The sequence below is a fragment of the Lynx canadensis genome, chromosome C1, assembly GCF_007474595.2.
Source record: "Lynx canadensis isolate LIC74 chromosome C1, mLynCan4.pri.v2, whole genome shotgun sequence".
In the NCBI taxonomy this organism is placed as follows: domain Eukaryota; kingdom Metazoa; phylum Chordata; class Mammalia; order Carnivora; family Felidae; genus Lynx; species Lynx canadensis.
In genome coordinates, this window is record NC_044310.1 from 220,433,211 (window position 1) to 220,450,070 (window position 16,860).

At 60.6% G+C, this 16,860-nt stretch overlaps 1 protein-coding gene across 6 annotated transcripts in view; it reads left to right on the forward strand.

The window, feature by feature from the left end:
• The window catches only part of ANO7 (anoctamin 7), a 28,867-nt gene extending 12,009 nt beyond the window's left edge, over positions 1 to 16,858 (forward strand). For 2 of the 6 annotated variants that reach the window (XM_030327602.1, XM_032594563.1), the window contains exons 9-24: positions 907 to 1,072; positions 2,408 to 2,498; positions 3,402 to 3,494; positions 4,541 to 4,754; positions 4,826 to 4,963; positions 5,611 to 5,709; positions 5,801 to 5,903; positions 6,794 to 6,905; positions 7,145 to 7,199; positions 8,768 to 8,865; positions 9,934 to 10,079; positions 11,495 to 11,700; positions 11,780 to 11,922; positions 15,404 to 15,494; positions 15,994 to 16,113; positions 16,245 to 16,858. In XM_030327602.1, coding sequence (XP_030183462.1) covers positions 907 to 1,072; positions 2,408 to 2,498; positions 3,402 to 3,494; positions 4,541 to 4,754; positions 4,826 to 4,963; positions 5,611 to 5,709; positions 5,801 to 5,903; positions 6,794 to 6,905; positions 7,145 to 7,199; positions 8,768 to 8,865; positions 9,934 to 10,079; positions 11,495 to 11,700; positions 11,780 to 11,922; positions 15,404 to 15,494; positions 15,994 to 16,113; positions 16,245 to 16,361 — 1,992 coding nt within the window. In that variant the 3' untranslated portion in view covers positions 16,362 to 16,858. The other 4 variants (XM_030327603.1, XM_030327607.1, XM_030327606.1 and 1 more) reach the window with 4 other exon arrangements.
• The last annotated feature ends 2 nt before the right edge of the window (positions 16,859 to 16,860 follow it).

Sequence of the window (16,860 nt, forward strand, 5' to 3'; positions counted from 1 at the left end):
ACCAGGGGCTTGATGGGGTGGGGTGGGGCCCTGGCCTGGGCATTAGGGTGGGTTCCTGGTTGAGGAGGACCGCCGGGTCTTGCCGTCCACCTCCGGGCATGTGGGGCAGCGGCCCCCTCTGTGCTAGGCAGCTGTGGTCAGACGGGCGGCCCAGGCCACGCTTGCCACGCGACAGGGCCACACGGGGGCCTGTCTGAGGCTGTGGTGGCCAAATGCCACCCTCCTTGCCATGTGACAGGCCCAGTAGCCCTCCCTCCCTGGACAGCTTCGGTCTCGGGGAAGACGGGAGGTCTTCTGTGCCCCTCTCGAAGCCAGGTAAACTAGGGCGGTACCAGGGAGTGGCACCTGTTGGCCTGACCAGGGTCCTGGCAAAATGTCCACCATGTAGGTCTGGAAGCTGTTTTCCACCCGGCCCCCTGCGCAGTACCCACCACGAGTCCTCAGAGCTGCACAAAGAGGGTGGGGCCTGCAGGGCTAGGGCAGGCCGGTACCCACAGCTGTGTGACCGTGGGGACTGTCCCTCCTCCCCAGACGCTGCCTAGGGGTACATAAGGCAACGGGCGGGATGGCGAGTGCCGCCTGGCTCTGGGAGGCACTGCTTTTCCACAGGCACAGCCGGCCCCACTTGCCCTGTGGTTGCTGTGGGCTGCACATCTCTGGGTGGCAGGAGCCCCTACCCAGACATGCCTCCTGGTGTCTTCCAGACCCTTCCCTGCCCTGGCCCCAGGCCCCAGGAGCCCTGGCTGAGGGGCTCAACGCAGATAGCCCTTCCTCAGAGGCCTTCTTGGCCCCTTGGCCCCCCCCACCCCTCTTTCCTTCCTCAGGCAGCCCTCCTGAGCCCCACACCTACGACAGTGCCCGGTCGGCCAGCCTGGGTCTCCCCACCCGACAGCTTCTTGTCCACAGGGCCCGTTCAGGACACCCCCAGAGGGCCCTCAGGCCCCGGGCCGGACCCAAAGGCAGGTTCTGTTCCGGTACTGGGCTCGCTGGAGCCAGTGGAACAAGTACCAGCCTCTGGACCACGTGCGCAGATACTTCGGGGAGAAGGTGGCCTTCTACTTCGCCTGGCTTGGTGAGTCCTGCCCCCCCGGGGAGAGCCACCTCCCCCTGGAGGAAACCCCCTCCTGGGGAAACCCTTCCCGATCCCCAGCCTTACCTGCCCAGCGACCACCAGCCCCAGTACTATTCCTGTGGCTCTTCTGGGCCCTGACACCCCAGCAAGGGACTAGGAACACCCCTCCGCAGGTAGGGCCCTCCTGACTCAGCCCCCAGTGTCCCCAGCCCACCAGATGCGGCCCACGAGGCCCTGGGCCGCTCCAGGAGCTCCCGACCGGCTGAGGTCACCCCTGCCTGGGGTCCAGGGCCAGCCACCCTCTTACCACCTGCAGGCAGACTGGCACCTTTGGAACGACCTTCTTCCCTGGGCAGCCCGGGGTCCTCTGCCCCCTCACAGGCTCACCCCCATGAGCACGGCCCTCTCCCCACTGTTCTGTGCCCCAGAACTTCTGAAGTCCTTTCTCATCCCTAAACACAGTACCCGTGCCCTCCAGCCCCGGGCACGGGCAGCCCTTCGGTCGTGCATGCATGCATCTGTTCAGGCCTCAAGCCACGCTGGGGATGCTGTGCAGCACGCAGGGACTCTGCTCTCATGGAAGGCAGCAGCCACGGGTGACACAGAAGGAGAGGCCACCCACAGCCTCTGTGGCCCCAGAGAGGGCCGGGAGGGTGGAAGGGTGCACCAGGCCCAGGCATGCAGCCCAAGGCATAGCATGTGTGCGAGGACCCCAAGGGGGCCGGGGGGAGCGGGGTCCACGGGACAGCAAAGCCAGGTTGGAGGGCCGCAGACGGCACGAGGACAGGGTCTTCATCTGGGTTCCAGACAGGCTGGCCTTCTACGGAAGTCCCTCTGCCCATGCAGGATGGGGCTGGAGGCAGACCCATGGGAGACGGTGGGGTGACCGCTTGAGGGATTGGGGGTAACAGGAATCTGGCCACAGCGGGTGGGCTGAGGCAGAGGGAAGCATCCAGAATGGACCGCCATCGGTCTCCCAGGGTGGAGTGCAGTGAGCGGTGTGCTTCCCACGATGGGGACGTCCATCCCGGGCATGGTGCTTAGAGACCAATTGGACTCGGGAAAGGGGTGTCCAGGAGGTGTCGCCACACTGGGCTGTGGCTCTGGGGGAGTCAAGTGCCGAGGCCAGGAGCAGGGGGCTCTGCTCAGAGCTGCCGGCAGAAGGTCTGACTCTGCTGGCGGAGCATGGGTTCCCCGGGGACAAGTGTGGCTGTGCAGACCCCACCCACTGCTTCGCTCTGCGCTGGGTACACGGGCCCACTCGGGGCACCGACGGCGGACTCCCAGGGTCCCTCCGCCCAGTCCCGGAGGGCCAACTCCAGTGTTGCCCTGCAGGGTTCTACACGGGCTGGCTCCTGCCGGCAGCGGCAGTGGGCACTCTGGTGTTCCTGGCGGGCTGTTTCCTGGTGTTCTCAGACATACCCACGTAAGTGTCATCTCCCAGCCCCCGAGCCTTGCCCTGTGTCTCCTGAGGCGGGCGTGTGGTTCAGGGACCCACAGGTGCCAGGCCCTGTGCAGAGCTGGGGATGGAGGTGAGCACTGAGCATGACCATGCCCTCCTGTCGTAGAGGACACCGTGGACCTGGCTGGAAGGCTGACAGGTGCACGGGTGTGCTCCCAGACCGACACAGGTGCACGGGTGTGCTCCCGGATTAATTTTATTGGTACTTACCCTCGCTTCTTGTAATAGTATAAGCTTTTCTTATCAATAAATGGCCTTGGGTTTTACTTCATTATGGAGCTAAAATTTCAAAAAGTTATCTCAAAAATTATCATCGCATAGGAGCACCTGGGTGGCTCAGTGGGTTAAGCATCCAACTTTGGCTCAGGTCATGATCTCGCAGTTCATGGGTTCGAGCCCCGCGTCAGGCTCTGTGCTGACAGCTCGGAGCCTGGAGCCTGCTTCGGTTTCTGTGTCTCCCTCGCTCTTTGCCCCTCCCCTGCTTACTCTGTCTCAAAAATAAACGTTAAAAATATTTTTTAAAATTTGCATTGCATATATCTTAAAGCAATTTTTTATTTTTTAATGTTTATTTTCGAGGGGGGATGGGGTAGGGGCACAGACAGGGGAACCGAGGATCCAAAGGGGGCTCCGGGCTGACGGCACAGAGCCCAGCACGGGGCTCAGACCCACGAACCGTGAGGTCGTGACCTGAGCCAAAGTGGGGCGCTTACCGACTGAACCACCCAGGCGCCCCTTAAAGCCGCTTTTTAAAGAAACGCTGAGCCTGGCAAAGGCAGCTGGGGGGAGGCAGAGGGCAAGGGGTGGGGCTGGCGTGAGCCTGCTCCCCTAGGGCTCCTGCAGCCTGTCCTCGTGCCCGGAAGGCAGGAGTTGTGCAGCAGCACCGACCACTTTGAGATGTGCCCGCTCTGCCTGGACTGCCCCTTCTGGCTGCTGTCCAGTGCCTGCACCCTGGCCCAGGTACGAGGGTGACGGGGGAGGGGAGGGTCCCGCCTGTCGGTGACACCAGCTCTGGCACCGTTGGAGGCAGGCCCGCTGTGGCAGCGCTCCAGCTGGAGCCGTGCCAGCTTTAGCCGCGTTGTGTTGTGGTGCACGAGTAGCCAAGGTCGCCTGGAAGACTCCCCGAGGCAGACAAACCCCGAAACTTTTGGGGCACAGACCGCCCGAGTGGGAGGCGGGAGGAGGGAGGCTCCTTGGGTCCCGGACCCTGTCCGCCCACACGTCAGCACCGCGCACTGCCTGGGCACGTGGGCTTTTCCACGGGGACGGCGGCCCCGTGGCCTTGCCTGCGCGCCACCCACATTGGACCGGGCGCCCTGGTGCCCAGGACGGACCCGCAGCCCAGACACACTTTTGGTACACCCCTGGGACCCCATCGGAATCAGCTTCCCAGGGCTGCTGGCACAGGTGATCATGCCGAGGGGCTTAAGACACCAGAACCGTTTCCTCACAGCTCTGGGGGCCCCAAGTCCGAGACCAGCGGCCGCAGGGTCTGGTTTCTTCTGGGGCGTCTGCTCCACGGCCCTCTCCTAGTGTGTGGGGCTGCAGGAGTCTTCGGCGTTGGTTGGCTTGCGTCCCCCAACCTCTGTCCCCGTCTTTCCTGTTTCCCCTTCTTTTCTAAAGCTGTCACTGGGCTTAGGGGCCGTCCCGAGTGCTCCCACCCAGAGGTCCTTACCTTAACTATGTGCGCGAAGGCCCTCATTCCAGATGAGGTTACGATCCGTGGTTCCAGGGGGACGTCACAGTTCAACCTATCACCGTCCGCCCTCTGGCCCCCGAAACTTCACATCCATCCCGTGTGCCAAATACGCTCGCCCCAACCCAACGTCCCCCAAAGTCTCAGCCCGTAGCAGCGTTGAGGCGGGGCGGGACGTCCCGCGTCCCGTTCCCTGAATCGCGGCCATCAGGGGCCACCCCGGGGCGACGCCCTCCCCGTCCGTGGGCCTGCGCGCGGAGAGACAAGCAGGGCGACGGGCAGGCACAGGAGAGGTGTTGCCTTCCAAAAGGGAGCACTCGGCGGGACGCGGGGCCCAGGGGTCCCACGCGAGTCACAGCCGCGCCCGCCCGCGCCCGCAGGCCGGCCGGCTCTTCGACCACGGCGGCACCGTGTTCTTCAGCGCGTTCATGGCGCTGTGGGCCGTGCTGCTGCTGGAGTACTGGAAGCGCCAGAGCGCCACGCTGGCCTACCGCTGGGGCTGCTCGGACTACGAGGACATCGAGGTGGGTCCCCGGGACCGGGGCCGCTCCTCCCCACGCGCGCGGGCCGCTGCTGAACGCGGGCTCCCTTCCAGGAGAGGCCACGGCCCCAGTTCGCCGCCTCGGCCCCCACGACGGCCCCGAACCCCGTCACCGGGGAGGACGAGCCCTACTTCCCGGAGAGGAGCCGCGTACGCCGCGTGCTGGCCGGCTCCACGGTGGTCGTGATGATGGTGAGGGAGCCCCTGCCGCCCTGCCCTCCCCTCCCCTCCCCATCGTGAGCCCCGTGGGGCACCTTTCGTCACCCCTTCTCCCCTTGAGGCTGGGAGCCCGAGGCTGCTTCTGGGACCCACGAGACTCTCACGGCTCCCAGAAGGCCCCAGAAGGCCTCTGTGTGCCCGGGCTCCAGACAGGGGACCACGCCCGGGGCCACGCTCGGGGGTCCAGGCTGTAGGAGGCGGTGTGTGCCAGGTGGGGGCTCTGGGAGGGTTTCCCGTGGACGCGGGCCTGGCGCAGCCTTCAAACGTGGGGGGAGCATCCAGCACGGGGGCCCACCCGCCCCTGCTCTCCAGCCAGAGGGGCTTCCAGACGGGACCACCTCCCTCTCCCCCCCTTCCAGACGTTAGCAATCCCCAACGTTCGGTTGCCGAGGGCGCAGGGTGGGGGTAGGAGGGACGGCTCCGTAGCATCGAGGGCCCGGAGCGACGCACGGCGGCCTCTGGCCATCCACGTGGTGCCCACGCTCCATTCTGAATGACCTTCCTCCGCGCCCTCCCCCTCTGCCCCCCAACTAGGACGGGCGGGGACCACGGCCAGCTCTAGAGGGCCCTGCGGTGCCAGGCCGCCGCACGGGGGCTCACGCACTTGCCTTGCCCCACAGGTGGCCGTGGTGGTCGTGTGCCTCGTGTCCGTCATCCTGTACCGGGCCATCATGGCCATCCTCGTATCCAGGTCGAACAACACCCTCCTCGCAGCCTGGGTGAGCCTCCACCGCCCGCTCCCGCTGGGTGGGGTGGAAGGCTCTGGACCGCCCCTCCCGCGCTCCACTCTGACCCGCCAGCTCCCCTCAGGCCTCGCGCATCGCCAGCTTCACGGGGTCGGTGGTGAACCTGGTCTTCATCCTCGTCCTCTCCAAGATCTACGTGGCCCTGGCCCACATCCTGACGAGATGGGGTGAGTGGCCAAGGACGCTGGGCGCCGACCCTGGGACCCGCCCAGCCCTGCCGGCCAGAACTCGACTTTCTGTCCTACCTGTGGGCCCTTCTGTCTGAGCGAGGCACCGACGGGGCATGTGGGACCCTGCCCAGGGGCCTCACACATAGCACTGAGTGGGGCCTCCGTGGGCGGAGAACGGGAGACCCTCACAGCTGAGCTACCCCTCCGGGGCCCGGGACATACCCAGCCCCCTCCACTTTCCTGAGCCCCTTGCCTCTGCTCTGCCCTTCCTGCCCCTCTCTCCATCCCCTCTCTGCCAGCCTCTCTCCTCCTTTCCCTGACCCCCATCTCCTAAGGACAAACGCTAATGAACCAGTCTGTCCGTTCCACACAAACTGCTTACCTGTTACCAGCCTGGTCTAAGAGAGGGACAGAGGACTCACCTGGGGACGGTGGTGTGGGGACAGCAGTGGGCAGGTGTCCAAGGAGAGGCTCCAGGTGTGGGGACAGCAGGGACGGGCTCTGTTGCCCCGAGTGTTTCTGCAACAGCAGGCTTCGTGCGTCCCCCCTTTCCAGCCACGGGTGTCCCCCTCGATTAACATTGTATGTCCCCAGCCCCAGACACCTCTTCCGCCCAGCCCCCAGGCTCTCTTCTGTCGCTCCAACCCCTTGTGCCCACCTGTGCGCACCGTGGTAACAGCGTCGGTGCCACCTCCCTTCCCTTCCCCCAGCTCCTCCTCTACCAATGCAATGTTTTTAAGTGACTTTGAAAATAGACATTTAGGAGTGCCATACTCCACCCCATTCTCGAGTGAGTTTCCTTAAAGCATCCGGCAATGCGACCTTCTCCTCCCTCCCTGGCTGGCCTCACGCGGGGGACTGAGCGAGGCCCCCGCCCTGTGCCGCAGAAATGCACCGCACGCAGACCAAGTTCGAGGACGCCTTCACCCTCAAGGTGTTCATCTTCCAGTTTGTCAACTTCTACTCCTCCCCCATCTACATCGCCTTCTTCAAGGGCAGGTCAGCACCGCTCCCTCCACTCTACCCTCCTGTTCCCCCCGGTGGGCACGGGACGCCGTCCAGACGCCCAGGGAAGGGGGCTGTTGGCACAGGAGCCGAGGGTGGGACCGGGGCCAGTCCTGGCCTCGGGCCTCTGAGCGGACTCGGCTTCTGGCCCACCTGGTGTTCCTCCTGTCAGGCGGGCGAGGGGGCGGCAGCCCCTCCTCACTCATGGCCTCCGGGCCCCAATTCTCCTCCAGGTTTGTGGGACACCCGGGCAACTATCACACCTTATTTGGTGTCCGCAACGAGGAGGTGAGTGTGTGGGGAGGCCAGCACCCGCCAACGGAGGCGGAGACCCTGGGGCGCGCCTCCTGAGTCTCCAGGGCCTCAGACCTTCCTGCCCCGCACGACCCCGCACCGCTTGCACACCTAGTCACAGGTCCTGCTCGTGCCTCCTGTTCCCGTGTGGCTCGGTGCACACCTGAGCCGGGTTCCAGCCCTGGTGAAGGACCCGAACCACCGTGGGGGAGCGGGGGTGCAGGGGCTGGACACCCTCAGGGGCTCGGTGCCCGTGGCCAGCCCCGACCCCATTAGCACAGGCTGCTGCGAGAGCCAGGCGTGAACCTGGTGGACGTGGAAGTGGGTTTGGTGCAGGATGAAGCATCGCTATCGTGTGGGGTCCCCCAAGCAGACCCCAAAAACTCAGGGGCAAGCAATTGTTGTGGGCGTTACCCCAGCAAGCATGTGAGGTGTGGGGGCGGGGCAGGAGAAGGGAGCGTGCCTGCATTTGAGGGAGGGGTCACTGCTATGAGCCCCTGGGTGCGACTCTGTCCTGGACCTTCTGGGACATTGGAGGAAATCTCCAAATGGTCCTCGTGCATCTGGTTCCTCACCAGGGCAAGGCCAAGCACGCCCGAGCCCAGAGGTGCAGGCAGCATGAGGGGCGTGCCTGGGACGGTCCACAGGTAGCTTCCGAGCTGGGTCAGGGGACACGGATGGGGGTCTGATAGCTCCTGCTGAGCTCATCACCTAAAAGACCCGCTTCTCCTTTCTGAGAAAAAGAGGGTCTCCTTCCTTCCCGCAGGTTTGGGCTGGGACCCAACCCAAGAGCTGACTGCAAAGTTGCCACCTCTGAGGGACACCCTCCATTTTCCATGAGATGGGAGGAGCTTCCTAGGGACAGGCAGCTGGGACCCCGACCTGGGGGCACGACTGTGCACGACACGCCGTATCAGTGAAGCGGCATTCAGTTGTCAGTGGGAAAAGTTCCCAACTCAAACTGGCTTAAGCAAAACAGGGAGTGCCACTGGCTCTGGTACCGAACACATTCAGGGCCCCGTGGGCTCAGGTATGGCTGGATCCAGGTGTCTAACCAGTGCCGAGCTGCTTTCCCCATCGCTGGCGTGCACTCAGGCAGGTTCTCCTTAGCTGGTGGGGGAGACCCTGCAGTTGGCCTGACACCCTCGAGCTCAGTACCCCTGTGCCTCCTCAGGAGCCCCCGTAAGAGCCCCAGCCCGACTCTCACTTGACTCGGGTCACCGATTCGTGGGGCCTACATCTTGAGTCCTCCCTGGAGGCACAGGTTAGGGTCAGCCCCACATAACCCACCTTTGTGTGGGTCCCCAAAGGAAAGCTGGGGTGCTACAGGGCAGCACCCCCGTCATCTCTATGCACAGTCTGCCAGCTGGATCTGGGGGAGACTGGGGGGTGGTTGCATGAGGTCGAGGAGAGGGAGGGACAGTCTCTGCAGTCCTGGGTGTGCTGTGGCATGTCTGAAAGGGAGGGGACGGCGTGGGAGGGGACGCCTTCGAGGCACAGAGAAGGGTGGCGGAGATGAGGCCGGTCCCTCCCAGAGCTAACCTGAAGCCTTGCTGCTGTAGTGTGCGGCCGGAGGCTGCCTCATCGAGCTGGCACAGGAGCTCCTGGTCATCATGGTGGGCAAGCAGATCATCAACAACGTGCAGGAGATTCTCGTCCCGTGAGCCACCCCACCCTGCCCTGGGCAGCAGCCAGGGGCCGTGGGATTTGGGAGCGTCTGGGAGAGCAGCCCCTGGCCCAGCCCCAGCCCGGAAGAAGAGGTGGAGAAGGCGGGTCCAGGCCCCGCCGGACCTCGATGCCTCATCTGCAAGGGAGGGGGAGGGTGTGCCCCAGCCACCGCCCCGTGTGGCGTGTGGTTGCCGGGCAGGCTCACGAAGGCCTCTGGCCCTGGGCCGGCTCTGGGGTGGCGGGGAGGCCTGGGTTCCCGGGCCCTGCCCCACCCGTGCTGGCCCATCAGGTGTGCAGCCCACTCTAGCTGGGCCGGGGCATTCTTGAGCATCCCCAGCCTCGAGGCCAGCACCAGAGGGAGCAGCGAGAGGCCCCAGGCTTCAGGTGCCCTGACCAGGGACGACTGGGGTTCCATCTCCCCGGTGCCACCCCACTGGCACCACCGTGGCCCTCCTCAAGGCAACGGGGTGCCCCTCCCAGGCTGGAGCCCACCCGGACACCCTCCCGTCGGCCCCTGCACACCTGATCTTCCCCCACTAGCTGACTCCCCTTAGCTGTGGGGCCGTGACCAATCCACACCCCCCACACCCCTAGGTGTGGCCTTGCTTCTCTGGGCAGTTGGTGCCCTGAAGCTGAATGTGAGATTACAAGGGCAGCGTGTACCTCGGTGCCTGGCGGGGACAGGGGCTGGACACCTGACAGTGTGGCAAGGCAACAGACACACCCCCCCTCCCCGAATATGATAGAGCGACGCACACGTTTGCCCCCACTGGCACCGCGGTGTCCTTTGCCCCCTCCCGACCTTGACTTAGCGCTCGGAACCTCTCTGCAGTTCCCCAGGGCGCTGTGGGTGGGGGGTGGGGGCGGTCGGAGGGGGGGTTGCCCCCATGGCGGGGTGGGGGGGGATGTAGATGCTCTCAGCCAGTGAGTTCCACGAGATCTTCACCCCTGTCCTCCCTGTAGCCCAGGCCCTCCTCCCCCTGCTGCCCCTCACCCACAGAGCAAGTGTGGCCAGGCCTGGGAGAACAAGGGCCATTTTCCTGGATGTCTCCTCCTCTAGGAAGCTACAGGGCTGGTGGCAGAAGTTCCGGCTGCGCTCCAAGAAGAGGAAGGCGGGGGCTTCTGAGGCGGTTGGCCAGGCACCTTGGGAGGCCGACTACGAGCTTCTGCCCTGTGAGGGTCTGTTCGACGAGTACCTCGAAATGGGTAGGAGCCATGTTAGCGGCCACGGCCACGGCCTCGGCCGGCACCGGGGACTTGGGGGGGGAGGGGCAGCCATACCCCGAGAGGAGCTCCAGCCTGTGTTCCTCTGGGTACATCTACCTTGAAAGATGATGTGGACGTGGGGACAGAGGGTCCCTGGTGGAGCTGGGCCTGCAAAGGTTCCGGAAGGGAGATTGTGGGGTTTGGAGAGGGGAGATCTTGAAGAAGGATGGCCGAGGGTAGGAAGGGACGGTGCCCTGGGCACGGGGGTTCAGAAGAGGGCCTGGGGGCAGTGGGTGGGGTGCTCCTTAATCTCCCCCAACCCGGGGAAGCATGGGCCAGGGCACATGGAGGGAGTGAGGAGAGGTGCACAAGGGACCCGGCCCTGGGGGCGGGAGGTGGTGGGCTCGAGGAGCTGATTTTCTTGAGAGCTTCTCGATGCCCACACTCTTCACTGGACTCTCAACTGTGCCCTAGCCAGGTGGTGCCCATGCCTGCGGCTCATTCCCCACGTGGGGTGGAGCGCTTTCGGAGGGCAGGGGCTGTGTCTACTATGGGTAGTGGTCCCCTGCCCGTCCAGGGTCTTACCCAGAGACAAGGGAGGGGAAGCCATCACGGCACACTCCTACTCTAAAGCACTGCATCTGAACCCAACACACTGAGGTCTCCGGAAGCCAAAGCAAAACGAGTGACAGTGGTGACGTCGTTCTTTGCGTAAAAGGGAGCAGGACAGTTTTTGGAGAGTCATGCTTTTTCATAGCATGTGAGTGGGGTTGATGGACCTCATGTGTCCCTATTTCACTGGACAACAGGAAATGGGACCCAATGCTCTCCTTCAGGATTTCACATGAGACCCAGGAACCCCTTTCAGGAAGCTGTGGTGGGGGTGGGGGTTGCACCCGGCTGGCTCAGTCTGTGGGCCGGTGACTCTTGATCTTGTGAGTTCGAGCCCCAGGTTGCATGTTGAGATTACTGAAAAATAACCTAAAAACAACAAAAGCCATTCCCTAAAGCTCCCCGACCTCCAGAGGGGTGAATGGTGAAATCGGCTCTGAAATCAGAAGGTTTCTGTTTCCATCGCTGCACGAGCCCCCAGGGTGTCTGAGCACCCAGGTTGGAGAGTTCCAGAGTCCCTGACCTCAGAGAGCCAGGGGAGGCCCAAGCTCGGCCCAGAAACGCCTGCAGCGCTGTGGGAGCAGTCAGGGGAGAATTCCCGGGGGCGGGGGCTCTGCAGCTGAGTCTCAGATGAGCCGAGCAGGAACAGCAGGTGTCCCCAGAGCCTCCGGAGAGGAGGGCCTGCGAAGGGCTGGCGGGCGGGGCAGTGGCACCCACTGGGGGCAGGCGCGGGTGGCTCTGCTCACCGGCCTCAGCGGGCGGACAGGGCTCACACGGTGCGGGCCGGGGGCCCTCGCCCACAGTGCTGCAGTTCGGCTTCGTCACCATCTTCGTGGCCGCGTGTCCGCTCGCGCCGCTCTTCGCGCTGCTCAACAATTGGGTGGAGATCCGCCTGGACGCGCGCAAGTTCGTCTGCGAGCACCGGCGCCCGGTGGCCGAGCGCGCGCAGGACATCGGCATCTGGTCCCACATCCTGGCTGGCATCGCGCACCTGGCGGTCGTCAGCAACGTGAGCGCGCGGGCGGGGCGGGGCGGGGGCGCCGGGGCCGCGCGGACGGGCCCGCGCTGACCAGCCGCCCCGCGCCCAGGCCTTCCTGCTGGCCTTCTCGTCCGACTTCCTGCCGCGCGCCTACTACCGGTGGACCCGCGCCCCCGACCTGCGCGGCTTCGTCAACTTCACGCTGGCGCGCGCGCCGCCCGCCTTCGCCTCCGCGCACAACCGCACTTGCAGGTGGGGCCGGGGGCGGGGCCGGGGAGCCGGTGGGGGCGGGGCCGGGAGGCGCAGACCCGCGTCGGGGGGGCGGGGGCGGGGACTGGGGGAGGGGTGGGGGTGGGGAGGAGGTGAGAGCGCAGGCCGGCGTCTGGGGACACGGCGACCCGGGCCGACTTGGTAGGCAACACTGGGCCCCTGGGGAGGCGCCTGTTACTTCCGTTGCCATTCCCTTCATGGGCATAGGTTTATTTCCCGTCTCTGTTTCTTCTCGGTTTTGGCAATTTCATTTGCAGAAAACTGCATTCCAGCTACTTATTTTATTTTTGTTATTTTTTAAAATGTTTATTATCTCTGAGAGAGAGAGAGGCAGAGCGCGAGCGGGGGAGGGAGATGCAGAATTCGAATGGGGCTCCAGGCTCTAAGCTGTCAGCACAGAGCCCGATGCCGGGTTGGAACTCATGAACCGCAAGGTCACGACCCGAGGCGAGGTTGGCACTTAACCGTGAGCCACCCAGGCGTCCCTATTCCAACTACTTTTAAAAACAGAATGACACAAACTTGTTCATAGTATTCTACGATGATTTGCTTAAGCTCTGTTTTGGTAGTTATCTCATTTTCTTTCCAGATAGTTTTCTTTCCTCTTAAAAAGTCAATCTTCTGAACTTGACATCATAGCTCATTTGCTTTCAGTCTTTCATTAAAAAAAATTTTTTTAATGTTTGAGAGAGAGAGAGAGAGCATGAGCGGGGGAGGAGCAGAGAGAGGGGGAGACACAGAATCCAAAGCAGGCTCCAGTCCCTGAGCGGTCAGCACAGAGCCTGATGCGGGGCTTGAACCCACGAACCGTGAGATCATGACCTGAGCTGAAGTCGGATGCTTAACCAGCTAAGCCACCCAAGCGCCCTTTTCTGTCTTTCATTTTAATAAATGTATTTATGTCTATAAGTTTACTTGACCCTACTCCTTAAAAGCCTCATTTCGTTGATACCTGTCCCTTCACTTCTGAATCTCTTAACTGCAGTTGTTATCCCCCTACTTATCTGTGAATTATTTAGGAAAGTTCTCCAGTGTGGAGGTTTGTTTTTTTTTTTTTTCTTCTACTTATAAAAAACCATTCTGGTTTAACTGCTTGGTGATCAGAGAACCTGAAGAGTCCATATGATACAAATCTCTTAACATGTGTTGTTTTCCTTTATGATCTGCTCACTTGATTTTTGCTGGTTCAAGTGAACTTGAATCTTGTATTATCTGTTTTATTTTTTTTTTAATTTTTTTTTTCAACGTTTATTTATTTTTGGGACAGAGAGACAGAGCATGAACGGGGGAGGGGCAGAGAGAGAGGGAGACACAGAATCGGAAACAGGCTCCAGGCTCTGAGCCATCAGCCCAGAGCCCGACGCGGGGCTCGAACTCACGGACTGCGAGATCGTGACCTGGCTGAAGTCGGACGCTTAACCGACTGCGCCACCCAGGCGCCCCGTATTATCTGTTTTAAAGTAAGGCTGTCTATAAACCTCTGAGGTAAGGCTTCTTAACTTTCTTGTTTGGATTTTTTCTGCACCCCCCACCTCGCTGCGTTATCAGATTCTGATACAGGCGAAGTGAAAATCTTTCCAGGAATGTAGAGTTATCAGTTTCTTCATGTAGTTCTGTCACATCTTGCTTTATGTATCGTGAGGTTCTTAGTTGCATAAGTTCTTATTTGTGATCTCTTCTTAGTGGATACTTTTTCCATTCATTTTTTTTTTTCCTTTTTCTTCTTCTCTTGCTTTCTGGTGGATGACTAGAATTTTTTTTCTTTATGCTCATTTAGAACTGATGGTGTATATTTTTATTCTTTGAGAGATTATCCTTACATTTTTAGCATACATTCTTAACTATATAAACTTTCCTATCAGACTAAAGGAATTCACATGCTTTTTCGCCTATTTAGCACCCACCACTCCATCTTATTGTTATACAGAGTTTTAGTATTAAAAAATAAAAACATTTCTAGTCATTTGTTAATCATGTCTATATGGTATGTTTTGGTAGCTTCTGCGGCTACAGGGGTTTCTTACGCTTTGCCTTCCCTCTGAATTCACTTTCATTCTTGCAGAAGTACATCCTTGACTAGCGCTTTTGGGAATGGTGTGTAGTTGGCAAACCCTTTTGTATGTTGCCTTTTATATCGGAAAATCTCTCTTTGTCCTTCCAATAGCAGGTATACAGTTCTCCATTGAGCTATCTTCCCTTAGCTCTTTGGGACTATTACTCTCTTGTGGAAAGCTCTGGTAAGCATAGAAGGTTTTCCTCATCTTCCTTGACTTGTGTTACTAATAGGTCTCTGCCATCGTAGAGTTTATTTAAAAGTTTCTCACTGGAAATCAGTTACGTGCTTTTGATCTGAAAGGTGATGTCTGTCTTTAGTTCTGGAAACCTCTCCGTTTCGGTTTCTTTTTTTTTTCTTCTTTTAATGTTTATTTTTGAGAGAGAGAAAAGTGTGAGCAGGGGAGGGACAGAGAGAGAGGGAGACACAGGATCCGGAGCAGGCTCCAGGTTTCGAGCTGTCAGCACAGAGCCCAGTGCGGGGTCCGAACTCATGACCTGAGCTGATCAGACATTTAACCGCCTGAGCCACCCAGGCGCCCCATGGAAACCTCTCCATTTCATCTTTCAAACAGAGCTGCTCTCACTTTTCTTTGCATTCATTCTCCGCTTCTGGAACTGCTATGTTGGAGCACCTCTGTTCTCCCTTCACGTCCCAAGGGCACCGATACGTTTTGCAATCTTTTGGCTCTCTGTGTTGCGTTCAGGGTGACTTCATATGATCGTCTCCAAGTCCCCAGTCTTTCTTCTGTTGTGCCTAGTTAGGCCACTTAGAGTTTATTACATGCTTTGAGGATTTTTCCTTCGGTAACTTTTTTTAATGTTCAAGAATTGTTTCTTTTTCTACAAAGCTGGCCCTAATACTGCTTTCCATGGAGGGTCGCATGGCAGTTTATGTCAAAATGGAACGCCAAATCTAACCGGAAATACGGGAAGTTGTCAAAGGACGACAAGATGACAAATTGGAAATAGCAAGCAAAACTTAACATCAGCTTATTCTAGTCAGGGAGAGCCATGCAGGACAGGTGTCTGGGCACAGCTGACTGATCTCCGAATGGCAGGTTTTCAGTGTTGACGAGGTTGACATCACCGGCGGAAGCAGATTCATCATATTATCACATCCATGACATTGACAGGGCATTTGCCACTCTGGGGCCCAGTGCAGGCTGTAGGGAATGGGACAATCCAGCCCATCCGTCCCTTTGGAACCCCGGAACCCCAAGAATTAAAGCCGAAGGCACTGTTCAGTACCGTTTAGGAATATTCCCTCCTCCAGGCACTCTCAGGCAAGCCAGGCCCAGAACTACACGATCAGGGAAGGAAGAAGTAGAGAAGCTAAGAAGGGCCCCTGCCAGCTCCTCAGCTGACCCTCAGCCCCAGCTCCCCACACTGAGTTCCGTGTCTCCTGCAGGTATCAGGCTTTCAGGGAAGATGATGGGCAGTATTCTCCAACATACTGGAATCTTCTGGCCATCCGCCTGGCCTTCGTCATAGTGTTTGAGGTTAGCCAAGTTCCTAGTTCCCGTTGGCTCCCCCGACTGGCTCTCCTGGCCTTAGCAGGACACCCACCCCTCCCCCAGGATGCTTTGCCTAATCCCACCATGTGGGGTGTGTGTGTGTGGGGGGGGGTGGGGGTGGGGGTAGGGGTGGGGAGGTGTGCAACCAAGCTACTACCCGGTCACAGGGCCACTCTCCTGTGCACTGTCGTTTCCCCGTCTTGAAAACTTTGTCAACCCCTGCCTGGCCTAGGTTGTGTGGATACTGAACTGCTCTGGGCACTGCTGGGTCCGGGGAGGCTCCACAGGCCGCGAGACCTGGGGCAGGTCTCCGTAGTGGTGGCTTCTGCCTCCAGGGCTTTCCTTTCCTGCACCTGCTCCTCTCCAGCTCAGCTCACACCTGGGGAGCAGGTGTGCACCCCTGGCCCCATTAAGGCCACCGCAGGCGTCTGTCCTACCAAGGGGTGGGCGCCCTCCCACTGCTCGTACTGTGTCCTGCCCCCAGCACGTGGTGTTCTCCATCGGCCGGATCCTCGACCTCCTGGTACCCGACATTCCTGAGTCCGTGGAGGTCAAGGTGAAGCGAGAGTACTACCTCGCCAAGCAGGCGCTGGCTGAGAATGAGGTGAGCCCTTCTGCCCCCCGCTTTACCTTCCCTCATCCACCGGCGGCACGGTGCCCGGCCGAGCACTCTACCCTGGCCTGTGACAGGGTAGCCAGTCCAATCACCCCTCCTGTACCCTTCCCTGGAGACAGGCTCTCTCTGGAACAAACGGAGCAAAGGACAACTACTCCCAGAGCTCAGAGAGGAGTTTGGGCCCACAGCCTACACTGCCAGGAGGTGGCCAGGCCTCACAAGTCCCTTCTCTCTGAGGTCACGGGGGTCACCCCAAGCCAGCAGTCCCACCTGGAGGTGAGGGACTCTGCCGCCACGGAGATGTCAAAGGCTCACTGCGCTCAGAGGCCACAGCCCACCTTCTGCCCCTTCTTGGCCCAGAGCCGTGGTGCCCTCGGTGACCCTGGGCCTCTGCTCATGAGCCCTAGCCCCTCAGGTGCCGGCTGCCGCCCCCCCAACCCCCTGCCCGCAGCAGCACCTGGAGCTTCCCTGCCACCTCCCTCCCAGCCCCCAGGGCAGGTGGCCCCGCACCAGAGATGCTGGCCCCGACACTGTGGCTCAGGGCTCTCCCCACCCCCAGCTCTCTGCACGCGGGGCACAGCTCTATCTCCCATGTGCCACCGGGAGAATCGCACTGGAGACTAGAACTATCTATGGGTCTCTAGTTATCACTCAAAAGCATGTTGAAGACACCCCTGGTTCCACAGAACCGAGAACCGACATGCCGCGTGATAAAACGAGTTCTAGCACACTACA